Source organism: Mesocricetus auratus, unplaced genomic scaffold (assembly GCF_017639785.1).
Source record: "Mesocricetus auratus isolate SY011 unplaced genomic scaffold, BCM_Maur_2.0 Super-Scaffold_100019, whole genome shotgun sequence".
Classification (NCBI taxonomy): domain Eukaryota; kingdom Metazoa; phylum Chordata; class Mammalia; order Rodentia; family Cricetidae; genus Mesocricetus; species Mesocricetus auratus.
Genome location: NW_024429200.1, coordinates 31,479,687 through 31,498,533, shown reverse-complemented (window position 1 = coordinate 31,498,533; position 18,847 = coordinate 31,479,687). Strand labels below are relative to the sequence as shown.

At 37.6% G+C, this 18,847-nt stretch overlaps 1 protein-coding gene across 2 annotated transcripts in view; it reads right to left on the bottom strand.

The window, feature by feature from the left end:
- Positions 1 to 18,847, bottom strand: part of Col28a1 (collagen type XXVIII alpha 1 chain) — a 185,542-nt gene that overhangs the window by 126,733 nt on the left and 39,962 nt on the right. For both annotated transcript variants that reach the window (XM_040728558.1, XM_040728559.1), the window contains 6 exons: positions 13,968 to 13,988; positions 12,814 to 12,870; positions 11,322 to 11,375; positions 9,604 to 9,645; positions 7,186 to 7,212; positions 2,174 to 2,218 (listed from right to left, as the gene is read on the bottom strand). In XM_040728558.1, coding sequence (XP_040584492.1) covers positions 2,174 to 2,218; positions 7,186 to 7,212; positions 9,604 to 9,645; positions 11,322 to 11,375; positions 12,814 to 12,870; positions 13,968 to 13,988 — 246 coding nt within the window. The remainder of the gene's footprint in view (positions 1 to 2,173; positions 2,219 to 7,185; positions 7,213 to 9,603; positions 9,646 to 11,321; positions 11,376 to 12,813; positions 12,871 to 13,967; positions 13,989 to 18,847) is intronic.

Genomic DNA, 18,847 nt, shown 5'->3' with positions numbered 1-18,847 from the left:
TATAAAGCATAGATTTTAAATTCAAACATATGTTCTGGGTGGCATTCACTCTTCCCTGCTTATTCATACATCAAAGAGAATCAACTGAAGCAATCCTAATGACCCTAATTAGCAAGAGACCTCAGAGTCAAACTTTGCCTCAATAAATAAACTCCAAGAAAATCCAGCTTAGCATGTCACTATTTAGCCTGTATGTTGATATTTGGTTCAAAGGAAGGGACTTGCTTCACTGTGATCCTTAGAATTTTCTATTAAGTGTAGAAACTCCTGCAGTTAGTGGAACATCATTTCCTTCCAACAAATCAATGTTGTTAAATCATCTATGAGCCTGCTTGACAACTAGATTGCTCCTCTCCCCAACATTGGAATGTGACAATGACCTTCCTTGGAAGTCAATGACCTACCAAAATATTTCAATATGTCCCATATCTCAAAATACATTTACAACTAATTTTGTGTGACTACAATGCAGTCTATATTACCTTTTCCAAGCTTTCAGACTTATTTCAAATTATTTGTTAAGAATCAAGACCTGCCATAATTTGTTAATTATTCCCTAGTTTTGACATTAAAGTGCTTCTGATGAATGCTATTTTAAATAACCTTAGAAATGATGTGTGTGTTTACATCTTTGTCCTATTCGGATTCATCACTAAGGATTCTATAACTACTAGAGACAACTAAAGGGTCTGTCATCCTTTGTCTATCACGTATATATGGAAAGGAAGAAACTTTATAAATAAAATTTATTGGATGTGGTCATTACCTGAATGCAAAAATATATATTTAATCTTATGGGACATTAATCAAGATTAAGTATAATTTATTCCCTTGTTGTTTTCATATTGGATGTGTAAAATGATAGTAATGACTTAATTTCACTTCTTTGATTGCAGGCATATTTGAATGATTTTCTCATTTATGTTTCTTTTTGTCTCTTAATGTTTTCATACATTTTTAGTACAGTTGTGTGAATGCTTCATATCAAGGGTGCCATAATTTATGAACCCTATATATACATACTTATTTATATTTCTACATCTTAACATTGAGATACACTTAAAATGGATCATATCTTACAAATCAGCAGTATTTTGCACTGAAAATAATGCAGTAATTTACAACATCTAGCAACTTGGTCAATGAGACACTAATTATTTGTCAACCATTTTGATATCATAATACTTCCCTAAGTATTTGACTTTCATCTCTTTTCTATTCCATGGATTCTTTCTTCAGTACTTAAAAATTCCCATGTTCTTCTCCCATTCAAATGTTTTCATTGTCTCACTTTGATTTACCCAGAAATAATCACCAAGTCTACATTCTGCAGATCTGCCTGTCTACAGCTCTACAGTAGTTTATCAGCTTCCAGGAAAGATCAAGCTATTTAAAGGATTTGATTTAACAGGCCAGGATCATTATTTTTTTCCTCCTCCACAACCTCTGCCTATTTTCTCTCGTCACTTCCACCCACACATATAACATAGACGTTTTATATTTCATTACCTTGTTGGCCTTCATAGTCAATAGTTCTTAACTAGAGTGGTTACTACTTTTATTCAAAGCCTTTAGGATCACTTATAATTATATTTTTGGATTCACTGTGTAGTTTGGATCTATTAAGAAAGTCTTTAGCATGCTAAATTGAATATGTCCCTAGTTTAAGTTCCTTACCCATATTTGTGTTGAACTAAAGTAAGCAGTTATATTATTGTTAATGTCTTGCTGTATTCCCTAAATTCCAAACCCTTGTGTCTGCCACATGCTCTCTATAATTTCACTAGCTTCAGAGCATTGTCCACTATTCTGGGTGAAGTTGCTTCAGAAGGCCATTCCAGCGCACACAACTACACCTTGCATTGACTTGCTGGCTGTTCTTCCTACCATAATGTTCAAAAGGACTGACCTCAAAGACTAGGATGTCACAAAATGGCCTTAATGACCTTGGGGGGGACTTCATTATTGCAGTTATACACTCTTTGGTTTTTTACTTCATGCTTTGTGTGTTTATTCCATGTTTATATGTTTACTTCAGTTTTTACATGTTTCAGATGTGAAAACTGAACTCCATGTCAGAGAGGGACCTACATAATTCATCCCAGAAATTTTTTAAGGAAGCTAAGGCCAAAAGAAATCACAACTGTTAACATTTTAAAACAGTGTTTCTTACTTTATCACCTTTCATTCCTGGTTTACCACATTCTCCTCGTTCACCCTACAAATAAATAAATAAATACATAAATAAATAAATAGAATGTTGTCAGTCTTCAGTATTCCAAGTTTTAGAAAAACAATCTTAGCATAATGTACAAGGTGAGAGCTCCATACAATATTACACCATTTATCCTAATTCATTTTAAAGTTATTCATATTGGTGGCACCAACTGATAAGGACTTGTCCTTTTTGAGAGAGAAATGGAATTTGAAGAAAAATAACTTATCAGCTACCATGCTTCCTTCTCTTTGTATGGTGAACTGATTCCAAATGATACATCAATGAAATCAGCTTTATAATTCTGCTCTTACAACCAGGAAAATGTAAACTCTCTAAAGTATTGTCCCTCAATCATATAGCCCAGTAAGTATATAACAGGATATATAGTATATATAATCATATGGCAAGTATAGAATAGAATCAGGATCTGAACCCAGCTCTCCTTTAACTGAAAGTTCTGTATTTTTTCACAATGCCATGTTCCAGTCTGAATACTGACCTTGATCAGTTAATAGTGTTAGCGTAGAAAACTAATAGAAAGACCCTAAGACTACACAGTATTATGTCTGGAGAAGACACTCATGACAAGTTAGCAAGATCCTCCAGAAGAAAATGGGTCCACTATTGAGCATGCTGCATAGCTTTCATTATTACACCCACTGAACTATCTGCCTAGTATGTTACCACAAAAACTGACATTAAAATTAAGCTCCAGATTTGTAACAGTATTTTGCCGATATTACCTTACATTTATTGCTTTAGATAAATGTTAGTTTAACTATACAGACTGAGCATTTGTATTTCAAAAAAAGTTAAGGAAATGTGATACACAATGAAAGATAGAAAGAGAGAGAGAGAGAATGAAATATCACTCAGTTGGTAAGAAGGAAATCCTGTTTCTGACAACATGGATTAATGTAGGACATACATTAAAAGAAATAAACCAATGCAAAGACAAACACCCCTATCATTGCACTTATATGTGGAATCTGGTGGTTATCAGGGACAACACATGGGGTTTACTGAAACTGATCAAAGAAAACAAGGTTTTACTTAGATGATAGCAATTAGTTCAAAAGGTCTATTCTATATCTAGTGATATATACAAAAGATGTATTGTGTACGATGGCTATAGCTAATAACAATTTTACTCTTGATAAAAGAGCAATTTTAAGTGTTGTCACTATAAGTGTGGTAATAAGTTAGTGATATCAATGTGACCATTTTACAATGCATACACATTTAAAGTATAATATCACAAAAATAAAATTTTTGCAATTAAAATGTTAAATTCAATTATTTTTTACAAGTTTTACAGTTGTGCAAGAGAAATGAGAACCTAAGGCTTTTCAAACTTCTGGTAGTTAGAACTGAAAAGTACCAGCCAATTAGACAGAAAAGACTTGAGCTTCCTAAAAATGTTAGCATATGTTGGTAATAAGACTCTTTAGCACCTAAAAATGACTCCATGTGTGTCTTTATTCTGAGCCTCGAAACAATTCCCATTGCTAAAGCAAGAAAACCAGACTGAAGCAATTGCTTCCATGCCAGCTGCAAGGAGTCCAGAGCCTTCATTTAACCCCTGCTTCTGCTGTGCCGCGCTAGCACAGGTTACCGACTGTGCCACTGCATGGTGACAAAAAAAATTGCACTAGAATCTAATTCAGTGCATTGGTTCTCTTTGGGGGGGGCAAACGATGAAAACAAATAACTGAAATTCCAGTGTCTTGGTGGTACAGAATGCTGCATTGTACTAAATACAGCAGAAGTCCTGGACTTAGTAACACAATGGATCCATACTCTTGTGCAAGCTTTATCTTACTGCATGATATCAACTAAACTGGCTGTCAGGCCATGTGCCACACACTGGGTAGCACTGCCGTAAGGAAGTGGCCTTGCAATCACCAGTTATGGGCACAAAGTTTGTTCCTGAGCCTTTCCAGGACTACATGTCTTCACAACATACGCCTGTCGGTATTTACATACATATCCCAGTCATCTGAAGGGAATGCAAGCTCAGAGACTCTTCAGTGCCATGACTGCGAACTTGACTGTGTTAGACTTCCGAGTCCTCATTATTAGTCACCCACAGCTCAGCCAGGCACACTGCCATGGGTCAGGAGTCACTTGCATTCACCTGACCCTCCACAAGGACACTGCTCAGCTCCTCCTAGCATCTGGGCAGAAGGGAAGGAAGTGGCACTCTCACAGCCAGCTGTGCTCTGCTCCAAAGTGATCTGTTCTCACCACAGCCTGTGAGGCAGACTGACCCAGGAAAAACTGAATTTTCCCTGAGAACAAGTCAAACATTTATGTCAGAATGTAAGTGGAAAAATCGCTCTTGAAATCTCAATTAGAGTACAATTAATTTCCTAATGTTAGATGGGAACAAAATGACCAAAATATCAAACAGAAAACTACCATAAATACACTCAAAATTCTTTTGGCCAGAATTAACATTCTATTTGTACCCAGACAAATTTGTTAGCAATAGGGTCTTGAGGAACGGTGTTTGTTTTCTGAGCAGAATTCTTATCAATGAAAATATTGTCTCCATTTTATTTGCCTCAGCAAAGGCAGTTTTGGGTTTTTTTTCTGTCTGCTCAAAAACGCCCACAGAATGACCATAATCATATAATTCTTGTTAGCATGTGCTTCAGGGAACTTCGAACAGATTTGCCCTGTCTTAGCCTCAAGTTCCTAATGCTGTCCCTCCTGAGTCAACCTTGAATCTTGGTCTGAGTGTCAACTGATCAGAGTCACTTTGCTCTGACAACCTGTATTTTCCAAGTGAAAAAGAACTCTTCTAGTAATTCCCCAGGAGGTTTAATGAATCTACACACACACACACACACACACACACACACACACTTACATTAAGATGAGAGGCTCATCCATGAATTTTCTTCAGCCACATGTAAGATAACCTTATATTTACTGAATTTATAGATTTTCACAAATATCAATTTTATTAATATCATTCTCTTTCCTTTTTATAATAACACTTTACATTTATGTACCAGAAAACAGCTTACAAATCATTGTCATACCCATTATTCCGTCTGAGTATCCAATAATATATACATCACCCAGGCCTGTGTTAATTCAGTTCCATGTAAAAGAAGACATCATCACTCTAGTATCTTGACCTACTCAGTTAGAAAACATGGGATGTCTTTTTTTCCCTCTTCCTTTGCTTTTTTTTTAAATTTAAGTTAGAAACAAGCTTGTTTCACATGTCAATCCCAGCTCCTTCTTCCTCCCCTTCTTCCCCAGCTTGTTTCACATGTCAATCCCAGCTCCTTCTTCCTCCCCTTCTTCCCCACCCTCCCTACCAGGTCCTCCCAGTCCCGGACCCAATCTCCACTCCGGTCCCCAGGAAGGGTGAGGCCCACCATGTTAGATCTCCAGAGTCTGTCATTTCATCCAGGATAGAGTCTAGGCCCTCCCACAAGAGTCCAGGCTGAGAGAGCATCCCTCATTGTGGGATGGGTGCATGGAATGTCTTAACCCTCCCTCTTTTTGGCATATCAATGCTGGAGCTATACTTATAGGCCTATGTGTAGAGCTCTCCTACTGTTTGTGGGACCCATATCCAAAGAGTACAAGCAAAATCCCCTATATCATGTTTCTAGATAGTTGAATGTTACAAATCCAAATCTCAGACTAATGTTATGGCTCCCTACTTGAAAAATGTGCTTATACAAAATAAAAAGGGTAGAGATATAGCTCAATTGACAGGGTTCTGGCCCATTATGCTTGGAGTTCTGGGTTACATCCCCAGCACCAGATGAACTTGAAGTGTCAGAAGACACTTGTAACTCCAGCATAGAAAGTAGAGGAAGGAGGAACAAAAGTTCAAGGCCATCCACAACTACAAAGCATGTTGGTCACCTAGGATACGTGAGGATCTGGCTTGCAAAAATCAAAGATAGGTTGCTTAAATATCCATGCAGTCCGAGCACCAGACTTCCTATAGCCTGCTCTTTCTACAAGAAGAGAAGCTGTAAGCCTTGAAGTTCAGTCAGCACAACCGTGTTTCCTGCATGATTCCAACTCCTGCTACAGGCAATCACACCTTGATTCCCTTTCAGACGCAGGAAGCAGTTGATATGGGAAAGGTTTGTGTAAGGCCTAGGAGGCTTCAGCCATTTTTCAAGAACTTCTGGGCTTTTGTCTACCAAATATAAAGATGGCACAAGATTCATAAACTGCTAGCTGCTGACTTCTTAGGAAATGGGGAGGCCAAGGATACTTGGAACCCACTAAAACTGCAACCCCATTGCCCAGGTCTGTGGCCTATGCTCTGTAGGATAGAATGGATGATAGGAACTCGTCCTGAGTTCAAGCAGAAAACCTGCTCATATAGACTATGGGATAGATGTATCGGTGAACCACTGTGTAATCTCAAAGACTTCTGCACCCAGTGCAACTTTTTAATTTCCTTTGAAAGCACTTTAATTTCCTAGTTTGTAATTTGCAAATAATCTTGAAATTATCTACCAACTTGCACCTTTTGTTTACATGTCAAACCTAATCCTTCTGCAAGATCTTAGCTCACTGAGATCAAGAGTTCTTTATTGCTTACCCAGACTCATCCCTCTCTTTCCCATGGGAGATAGTCAGAATCTGGGTTCTCAGAGAACGTAAGTGACACTACAGCTACTTATTCAGGTGTTAGCATTTGTTTACAGGGAAAAATTTTTCCATCTGAAAACCTATTTTGCTTTTCTTGTTGTTGTTGTCAAATCAGATTCTTCAATGGAAAAAAATCATGTTTGCAGCGTTAGAGGGACACTGGAATATTAGGGGTGCCTCCACCTCTACAACACATAGCCATCTTACAATTCGTTATCAGACTACACTGACTTAAGAGTGTACTTGGACGTGAGGGAGGGCAAAAATAGTGCATAAGTATTTATGTTTTTCTTTCTAAAATTCTGCTCAACTGGTTGTGGCCAACTTACCTTGTCACCCTTGTAGCCAGGAATTCCCTAGTTTAAAAGAAAAAACAAAAGGTAATTCAAGGTATTATAAAACAGCATTCGAGGAAGCACTAGATATTTTTCACATATAAGGTGCAACAAATCTCATCAGCCAGTCTTGGAAGGAAAACCATGTAAGTTAAGTGCAAGCTATTTTACATCTCCCTGAGCTCGGGAATGTGCCATTACTAAGGAGAAGAATGGACCTATGTTTACCTGTTATATTCTATTCTCAATTCCAGATTTTTCTGTTTCAAATCCGATTTGTTACCATTGGGCCCAAAACCAAAGGAGAGAATGTACACTGAAAGTCATTGTGGACATGATGATCAGTAACAGAGCTTTCAAACTGGTGTAATGTCTTTAAAACTATTAAACTATTGCAGCTAAATGTTCTCGGGGTCAGTTAGAGAGACTGGCTTTGGAATGAGCTCAGAAGATGCCCTTTAGAATATTCGTAAATGTCTGTATCCATCGTGGTCCTCCCTTCACATTGAGTTTGGAGTATATAACATCAGGGAAATGAATGGTTCCTCTAGCAGCCCTAATGAGTCAGTGACCTTTGAGTTATTGGTTTTTATCTCACGCTAAGTGAGATGCCAGCACCTCGGCTGTCCTTTGAGTCACTCGTGGGAATCCTGAGGGGCCCTTTCCACTGTGTCATTCCCATAAGCCCTCTAATAGACTCAATTCTGGGTATTAAATGGACTGGGAAATTGCCATCTCCAAGAAACAGCAAGTCCTTTCCATCATTACTCTGCAACTATATTTTCAAGGATGAAAATAGAATTGTAAGATATATTTAATACAGGCTGGAGAAACCAACAGTGTAATGAGGTAATTCTGTAGTTACACATGAATCCTACAAAATTTTTATTTCATCTCATGTGTAACATTTTCAAATAGAAACTTCAGAGAAGAAATAATACTTCTTTCTGAATTAATGGATATTTAGTAATAGAAGCTGAAGGTAGAGTTAGCCAAAGACCGAGTGGCAGTGTAATTTAATTCACTGTAGAAATACTTGTTCACATAAATTGTTCAATTTCTAAATGGTGCTTAAAATTAAAGATCACATTTACTCAATTAATTTGGTATTTCCTGCAAAAATCATCCACATTTAACATGCCAAGAATATGTAGGCTTCTCATTTCACAATTCTTGGGATATTCTCTACCCATTGCAATGCACAACCATTTAAAATTTTTGCTATATATGTTAAAGAAGGAAGAATAGATTTTGGAAGGAGCCAATAAAGCCCTGCATAAACAAAGGAGTATTACTTTGTTCATGGTATATTCTTGTTTTCTTCTGAAATTCCTGTCACTTTATCAGTTGGTCACCTCCTCAGGGGTTTATTCATTTGTGTGTTTGTCTCTTTTAGGGGCCTCTTAATCACTGGCTTTAAAATATTCCAATTTAAAACATCCCAAATTGCATTACTATTCTCTGCCTAATTTGGTTCTGATTTTCTCATTTCTAGGAATAAAAAGCTCCTGATTTGTATCTAGTCCACCACATTTCAAGTTTTTAACAGGGTGAAGTTCGCATAATGATCTCAATTTTCTCTCTCCTCTTTGTCTCCACTCCCAGCTTCCTTTACACATTCACGGGCCTGGAGTTATTCACCTCACCTCAAGTTTGAGAAGCTTCCAATTATCTAGAGAAATCCAGTACCAGGAGTCTAGAAGACAACTAAGACATGCTCCCGGAACAGGCAGCAGAAGTTCTCAACAAACTCCTGTCAACAGCATCGAGCTTTCTGTCAGATGTTTCCATATGGGTAATTAGGAACTCTAAGAGACCAGCTCCTTAAAACTCTGCTTCTGATTCTGTGACTGACTGCTTACCACCACCAAGGGGATAAGCAAAAAGAGGCAACACAACACAAACCCTGCTTATCACTGTAAGTGTTGCTCTTTGCTATCCTTACTGAATGCCCTAGAAGATATAATTAACATGTTTTAATATACCGTAAGTATTTCCCAAGCAATCTCAAGAAACAAAACAGAACAATAGTTATTTTTGTCAACAGAACCAAATTGACAAGGGCATAGTTTAGACAATATGATTCTTACACTTTTAAAATTCTAGCTTTTTTATCATTAAAGAAAGAAAATACCCAGAACAAGTAGAGTAAGTGTTTTTGTCATTTGAGTCTTTCATAAATAGTTTAATCTGGGCATTATGGCGTATCATAGGTCCCATCATCACTCTGTTAATTAGAGTGTTTTCTCTCCATAGTTTGCCACTGAGATCACATCTGTCTGGTTGCCTGCCTGAACCCTCAAGAACATAGGTAAGTAGGAATCTATTTTATAATTACATTGCAGGGTCAAGCCTGTCAATCACAGAATCCCAGGATCATCTGTCAGAAAAGCATTCTAATTTTGCACATACCCCGGGACCTCTTTCTCCAGTTTCTCCTTTCTGAGCATCACCCTGCAATGAACAACAAACTCAGTTAAAATCCTTCGGCAAATGATCGATTGCCCAATAAAATGTGCTATTCCAAGATAATGGGTTAACCCAATTAGAGAAGAATCTTAAGTTTTGACCATTGACATTTTCACCATGCAATCTAAGAGGAAAATAGCAGTTCAGATAAGGTTTGGCCTTTTGGAGTAAAGCCAGATGTTCAGGGCGCATAACATAGATAGACTTTCACAGCTTCCCCCACATTCCAGTTTACAGCATGGTGTTTTTTCAAACACAGCATTGAGTTTTTCTGGAACAAGACACTCTGGCTTTTCTCCAAAGAGCTTTGAATATTTTCTAAAATGTTCCTCAAGAGAGATTGCCTGATTTCATCAAGCCTTAGGAAAATACAGTGTGGGGCACAAAACTACAAACCAAACTAATGTAATGTGAATATTGATTACAACAAAATGTGAATATAAAATACAATAAAAGAAGGTGTGATGACATCAGTTGGGACCTGGTAGAATAAGTAAACATAAGACAGTTTCGTAGCGTGCCCGAAGAATGTTACACACTCCCTTTAATGGGCAAGCAGGCCAGTGCCAAGAGTACTATCATGTATATAATGTTATGTGTGTTATCTTCTTGATAACACTCCTAGAAATGGGATTTAAAGTTTGAGTACTTCAGGGCCTCTTATGTATTGCCTAATTTCTTCCCAAAATGTGAGTGCCAAGTTGTCCTTGCAGCAGAGAGCAAAGGTCTTACCCACCACTATCTCTAGTTATTATTACTTAAATTTGCAGCTTCCACTACTGTAAAGAAAAAATGGAAGAAAGAAAGAAAGAAAAAAGAAAAGAAACATTTCTTGAAGCTTAAAAGGCCTAAAACAAAGACTGCACGAACTGGAAAATTGTTTCTTTAAAAACAGTCCTGTGGGATCCAAACTTTCCAAAAACGTAATTATTATTAAAGAGGATTCTTTGCTTAGGCAAGCTCCTTTTACTTACATAATGAAAATGTTCATTTCCTCCTCTATTATTTCCTTTTAAATAGTTTGCATCATTTGCCTCTTTAATTAATAGAAGCCTGATATTTATTTATCAGCTGTGTAAACTTTCCACATACTACAGAAATTGACGCAGTTAGTCGAATGTGGTGGCTCATGCCTCTAATCCCAGCACTCAGGACTCTGAGTCTGGACTATCTAGTGAGTTCCTGGTTAATCAAGACTGATTTAATCTCTGTTCTAGTTTCTATTGCTGTAATAAAAAACTCTAAGACATAAATCAATTTGTGGAGGAAAGGATTTATTTCAATTTACAGTTCTCTAGTCAGACTTGATCCCTGAAGGAAGTCCAGGCAGGAAGTCCAGGCAGGGACATGGAGGCAGGAATTGAAGCAGAGGCCATGGAGGAAAGCTGTTTACTGGCCTGCTTCTCACAGATTGCTCAGATTACTGCCCAGGGGTGGTAACTGCCATGGGACCGGCCCACTCACTTCAATCATGGATCAAGAAAATGCAACACACACTTGTCTATAGGCAAGCTGATGGAGGCAATTTTTTTTCAATTGAGGATTTACTTCCCAAATAACTCTAGGTTATGTAAACTTGACAGAAAAAAACCCTGGCAAGATACTCTCTAAATAAGTATGAAAGATGTATTAGCTTAAAAGAAAACTCTTTATTCACCTACCGGATTTCCTTTGGGTCCACGCTCACCCTTGATACCAGGGTTCCCATGGGTACCCTGAAAGTAAATGGAGAAAAGCTTATTTTTATTAAGTATTCTATTAATATTCTGATCAATTGCATCGAAAACTTTGCAACATTAACCAGGCAAGCAGATACTCAATTCTAGGAACACTGCAAAGTTACCAAGTGCTCAAAAGAGGATAATGTCTGTCTTCCCAAGTGAATTCTTCCTCAATTACTTCTCATCCATCTTCCCAAACAAAATTAAACTCAAAAAAGGTTTTAAAGACTGAGTGGATAGACATGGGGTGGGTGGTTTCAGGCCTGGGCTGCTGTGGACCACTACTGAGTCAGCTTGCTTGCCTGATATCAAAGAGGTTCTGATCTAGGGGATTAGATCCAGATATAGGAAAAGGGAACTCTTCCATTCTGTACCAAACACCACCAAAAACCTTCCTTTCCTGACAACTGGTTTTGAGGGCACAAAATAAACATGAAATGAACCATTTACTTCTATGAAGTTAAGACAGTACTGAGTGATAGGACTTGTCAATTAGCTCCCGATAGTGAGTTTTCTTATCCATTCTTCACAGAATCTCTTGATGTAACGAGTTAAACAACAGCTTTAGAGGAGAGTGAGGTTAAACCTTCACTTTAGTTAACACAGCATCTATTGATTGGCATATTACCATGTAATAGATCTAACTTTGTATTTCATGAGAAATAAATTTCCACATCCCAATGCCTTGATTGGTAGGATTATTCAAAAAACTACAGTCTGGACCCAAGAAACTAGGTAAAATAAGTCACATTCACCCAAACATATGTGATTTTGCTGCCATTTTCAAATACAAGCTCCAGCTCAGAAATGTGTTCCATTCACTTTGTGAAACCTATTCTGCATCTTTTAAACTCTTAGGACAAGATTTCCAATCACAAAGCCAGGCATTGGTGACGCACGCCTTTAATTCCAGCACTTGGGAGGCAGAGGCAGGAGGATCTCTGTGAGTTCGAGGGCAGCCTGGTTTACAGAGCAAGTTCCAGGACAGCCTCCAAAACAATACAGAGAAACCCTGTCTCGAAAAAAACAAAAAAACAAACAAAAAAAGATTTCCAATCACATAGATAAGGGAATGAGTGGTATAGACACTTTCTGACGCTATTAGTCAGAGATAAATAATTAGGTGAATCCCACCACTCTGCTTAGAATTGCTAAGTGGTTGCTTTCATCTTACAGAATTTACCTAATTCCCCAAGCATCCTAATCAGCTTCTTCTCCACGAGGCTATATGGTGTTGCTGCTGCATCACTGTTGAGATAAAGCATCACCTAAATCACAGATATCTTCTATTAACTCTTTCTATGTTTTTGTCTCATTACTGATAAATTCTGGCTCCAATTACCAAATAAGAAATGACACTGAAAAGCCCTTTGTGAAAATAATTTCATCTTTGTCTTCATCAAACACAAGTTCAACATAAACATCTACTCACGGGAGGTCCTGGGTCTCCTGGATCTCCCTTCTCACATTCACAGATCTTGTGTTCACACTGAATGAGCAAGAAACGCAATATTAATACAGTGAAATATAGTGTGTGATAGCATACCAAATCTTAATTGCTATATAACTGAAACTCCCTTGAGGAAACATTCTCTGTTAAATTATTCAAGGCAAACTCAGGATGTGTCAGCTATTGAAGTACTATTAACTTCCACCATGGTTAAATAAAACAAATGTTCTATCACATATTTATCAATGCATTTATAGAAAGAAACGGGTTAAAACAGAAAAATAAGCATTTTCTGTGGAATTTCGGAATTTCTACTTCATTCCCTTCTATACAATACATCACAGCTCATTCATATGTAAGCATTAATTTCTCCCTACTCAGCAAAAGAAAACATGATTTGAAACATATTTTATCAATTCCAAGATGCACATTTGTTTTTATTTTAGCATCTCTGAAAACAGAATGAGTCTTATGATAGCTGTCTAACAGGCTCAAACATGGCAGAGTGATTGTTTTCTCTGCATGTCTTCAAAAGTTACAGACCACACTTAACAGATGCTGCCATGTCACCTGTGCTTTTCATGGTGCAGAGTGTAGCTCAGGAATCTTTGGCATATTCATAACCACTTTTAAAAAGACTGTATCCTGTATACTATGTGCCTTCCAATGGATGGTTACTAGCTAGCTTCCTTTACAATGTGCTCTGATTGGTTGTTCTCATCTGGCTCAGTTCTCCTCAAAATAGACAAGTGAAGGATCTTCAAGTCCAGCCAGCAAAGATCAGGGAACTGAGCACTACATGGATGCTGGCCAATAGCAGGCGTACCTTCCAAATCAGAGGACTTCCCGCAAGCAGCTAGTGTCTGATCCATTCTTAGAATAAAAGAATCCATGACAAAGTAAAGAGAGATTTTGTCAATTGGTAGCACTGATCTCTAAAACAGTCTCTCAAATCCCACTAACCTACAGTTGAAATACAGAGGCATAAAAAATAAGACCATGTAGTTATCCCAAAGTAACTGATCTTAAAAAGAATTAGACATTTTTACTTAGTCACAACTGATGTGAACCACAACATTGGATGGCAAATCCATGTTCTTAGAGTAATTCACAATAATAAAGCGTGTGGTGCTTACCTTCCTTTCAAATAAGACATCCTAGAAGGGAAAAATAAAGAATGAAACATCAACTCGATTAATAGTACTGCTTCCAGTCTTCTTATTCGTCTTAATAATTCTCTATGGGAGATGCAATTTCCAAGAATAGCAATTCAGTCTTTTTATCCTTGTAAAAACAATAAAGCCAGCCAGCCTATCACCCCAGGAGTTCTCTCAGCCATATAACAGGAAACATGAGGGGCACTAACATTCACAATTACTCTGTTTCCTAGGAACTTTATCCTGCTGCACCCCATGCTTTAGCTTTTGTCACTCTGATACGTTCTATTATTGATTTTGTTTCTTTGATCAGTTCTAATTATATCCACAATTTAGCTCCAAGCTTAATTGACTGTAATGAGAAACTTTTCACTTTTGCTTACAAAGACTTAAGCAAATACATAATTAGATATTTTCTTGTCCCCAGATCTATAAATATGTGCATTTGGGGGTTTTTTGGCACTAAAACACTGATTTGGGAATCATCTTTTTGTGAAATTATTAGCAGGTCTTATAAAATTGTATTAAAACTCAAAACCAGAACATTATAAAGCCTGGTGGCATTTTTCAAGATGATCTGAAACATAGGAAGCCACAATCCCATTATTGTGATTACTAGGAGAAAGGGATTTTCACTCAAACTTTTAAGAGGCCCAAATGTGGTATTTTACTTATAAAATCCCAATATAAGGAAAAGAGATGCATCTTTTACATCTTAACAGTGTTAAAAATAATATTTTGTGAAACTTTTGAATAGTTCATAACAATATACATTATTTATAGAAAACTACATTTATAACTTGTTACCTAGGAGGAATTAAGTGACAAAAATAATACATATACCATGATAAAAATATTATCATAAGTATGATTTGGTGTAGAAATAATAATGCATGTTTCTCAGTGTACCCGAAAAACCTAGCTGTCCTAGAACTCACTCTGTAAACAAGGCTGGCCTTGAACTCACAGGGATCCACCTGCTTCTGCCTCCTGAGTGCTGGGTTTAAAGGTGGGCACCACCATCGCCTGGCTCATATCTATCATTTTTGTGGGCTTTTTACTTGAAAGGGTCTTCCTATGTAGCTCAAGATGGCTAGGGTTCATTGTGTGGTCCAGAGTGACCTCAAGTGATGACAACCCTGTGTTAGCATCCCAAGAACTAGGATTACAGCCATGAGCCACATTTGCCTCCTTTCATTAGTGGTTTTAGAATTCATGCTTTTGTCATATTTGTACCTTTTTACAGCTTTCCCTTTGAAAATTCAATTTTGCTTCACTGTATTTCCCTTTAGCACTTAAACAACATAACCATTTTTGTAGTTCGTTTGTTTTTACATTTTCTGGAATTTGTATTTTTGTAGAAATAGAACTAGACCCAAAACTCATAATAGATAAGATTGTTTCGAACAAAGCACAAAGCTCCATCCCTAAGGGCACTAACGGTCGGAAACCTCCACTGAGGACAACACGCCAATAGCAGGGTAGGCAGTCTTAAATGATGAGAGTGGGAGTCAGTAACAGCTTCTTGGAATAGGTGGGGCTTCTGGATGATTCAGAAGAAAGGAATGCAAGACACCAACTAACACCCCAATGGCATGCTGCTCTATATGTCAAAGTTTGTGGGGGAAAGAGTCATAAAGACTGCTGTAGGCAATAAGACAAGGGCAGCAGTGAGGACGGATATTCAAAGGGTAGACACAAGGGTCCAGTGGACAGAGCTGGGCACACTGGGAAGTAGGGTTTCCATCCTCGATGAGGATGGCTTTGAGAATGACTGGGAAAGGACAGAGGGCCACAGTCAGGGTGTGGGCATCTTCAAAAGGACATCTACAAATTTCAGTCTGAGTTACACCTTGTAAGTTCTATTGAAACTTGAGCATCAATGACAAGAATAAATGGAGAAATGTCCTCACTAAAATAAAAGGACATTCCATCAGCGGGTTCAGATTTGTATAATGGGATAGTGGTCAAAATAGAAGGCTGGAAGGGAATGGCTAATTTTGGGAATGAATACAAGGCCAAATGCTATAAAGAGTGAGGGAGGAAATATGAAGAGTTGACAAAGTTATTAATATCATACAAATGAGATGGGATCAAAGGCCAACAATTTCCATGACAACAACAACAACAACTGAAGTCTTTGAAATTTAATTTAGGAGAAAAATAATATAAACTATGAAACAGAAATGAACCTCTAGTCAGATTAGTAGCTCTGCAGTAAGGGAGAGAGACAGAGAGGGATCACAAAGAAGTTTGCATAGGCATTATAAGTGATGGAAATTTCTGTATTCTAATTGTGTTTGTGATTGTACAGTATGTTTACTTGTCAAACCTCACGGAATTGTGCGCTTAAGTAATGCATTATGGCAAATTATTTTAAAAGCCTAACCACATAAGAATTTCAAAATAAAAAGTCAAAATATCAACTAATGATGTAATAAATATCATTCATCATCATAGACTAAATGAGGAATTCACCAATGGTTTGGTGAAAAATCAGGCCTTGCTTTATGGGGAGAGGCAATGCGAATACTGAATGTTGGTGTGTCATTCTTTTCAAAGCTGAATAAGAACTTTGGACCTGGGGTGTGGTCTGGAAGCCCTATCCCTTTGTCAGGGGACGTTTATTCACAGAACTAACACCTGAACAAACAAGATGAAGTCACAGGATGCTGAGGAAGTCTCGATGGTCATTTTCTGTTACCCCAGAAACAAACAGTCCCAGCTCCAGTTCACTGCCAAGAGCTCCTGTCCTCCATTGGGCAGGGATCTCACCAAGAGTGTGTCTAGAGGGGGTGGCAACAACCTGAGCGGGAACATCTGGCCAAACAAGTATGAAATGAGCTCTTCTCACAATAGAGATGAAGAGAGGGAGTCTCCCAGGAGTCTCCTCTATACATAACGGAACATCTTGCTTTCAGCTGAGTGGTGAGGACTCCATGAACTAGGGGCACAGGCAGGGCTAGGTATTGTCCTCACACAGTGACAAGTTTTCCTTTTCTTTGACGGATCTCCTTTCAACCAGACTCACCTGGGAACCACAGGCTGGGCTCAGTCTCTGACTCCTATCTAAACAGGCTCAATCCCCAGGGAAAAGATGCAAGAAACAATAGAAACTTTGGAAGAGTGATGTTGGTATTCTTGGGGCAGTTCTGACTGAGCAAATTTTCAAAATTCATTGTGATTTTCTCTTTAAATATGCTTTTTCAGGGCTAAGCATCCATGCAGTGCAATCTTGGTGAGCCTTAAATTTTCAGCTCTTTTGCAATAAAATGGGTGTGATAATAATCATCTTACATTTGTGATTAACCTACATCATTAGATTGTGATAGAATAAACAAAAATAAACCATAGAGAGGATAATGAGATCATTCAACAGTAAATAGCATTTGTTCTTGCAAAGGTCCCAAGGTTGGCTCCCAGTACCCACAAAGTCGTTCACCACTATCTCTAACTCCAGGTTTAGAGGATCCAGTGCTCTCTGCTGACCTTCAAGGACCTGTGGTTTGTATACATACATACAGGAAAAACGCTACTACATATAAAATAAAATAAATCTCTAAAAGATTATATAAAAACATAGAGCAGTGGCAAAAACATGGAGAGCTAGACAGCACTCCACACATACTATTTACTAAGAAAAACATGTTTCCTGTTTTTGCTTTCAACTGTGATTAAAAGTTAAATCTTGAGAAAAGACGATGAGAGGACAAAAAGATCAAAGAAAACCTCTGGAATAAGTTTCAATTTTCTTTGCAATGTTTAGAAAATATTCATGAGAAATGATAAGTACCTAAAGGACATTTCCACCTTGCTGCCTTCTCAAGAAAAAAATTAAGCTTTTAACATTAAATATATAGCCACATCATTTTACCCTTTCCTTTTCTTCTCTCCAGTACTTCCTGTATATTCCTCACCCCATCTCAGCTTTACTCTCTCACAGACTCATGGCTGCCCACTTTTTCTTTAGTTGTTGTTGTATGTGTGTGTTCTTAATACATAAATGCAACCTACTTAGGAAAAACTTTTAATCAGTATTTTTTAGAAAATCAATATTAAACACTTAACAAATCAGCCAACTTCTATCTGGGAGTTTTCTCATTGAGAAACGTTGTAAAGAGAGATTTCATTTTGATTGTTTTGCCTTGTTTCCCAAAGCAGCAAGGGAAAGCTCTTACAGATTGATGGTAGTCAACACAGAAAATCACTGTTGTAGCCAATAATACAAAGAGAAGGAATTCCCTGCTCTGATGTAAAAATCATCAATTGACTACAGGTGATTTAAAGCAGATCATGAGATAGTTAATGTTGATTGTTAACTTGACAGGACCTAGAATTGCCTAGGAGACACACCTCTGGGCTTATCTATGAAGGAGTTTCTAGATTAGGTTGACTAAAGCAGGAAGACCCACCCTAAAATTGGACAGCAGCATTCCATGGGTTGGAGTCCTGACCTGAAGAAAACAGACTCTGAGCTAATGGAAGCATTCATCTTTTTATGTTTTCTGATTACGGACACTATGTGACCAGACACTTCATGCTTCTGTCACCATACTTTCACACCGTGATAGATTATCACCTCAATTCTTGATCCAAAATAATTTCTTCCTTCCCTAGGTTGCTTTCTCAGGCAATAGGAAAAGTAATATAGGCAGACTTGTAACATATAAGACATAAAAGGAGAAAAAAATTAAATATGTTTAAGGAGTATAACATGGAAATGGGTAAGATAGTCAAAGGTAATTCTGCAAGTGGGAAATGAGAAAGGATAAAGTGAGAACAAATTAAACAGACTACAAACTGATAACAAAATGAATAGAAGTCAACAATGTGCATGATCTTAGGATGAATAAACAGAA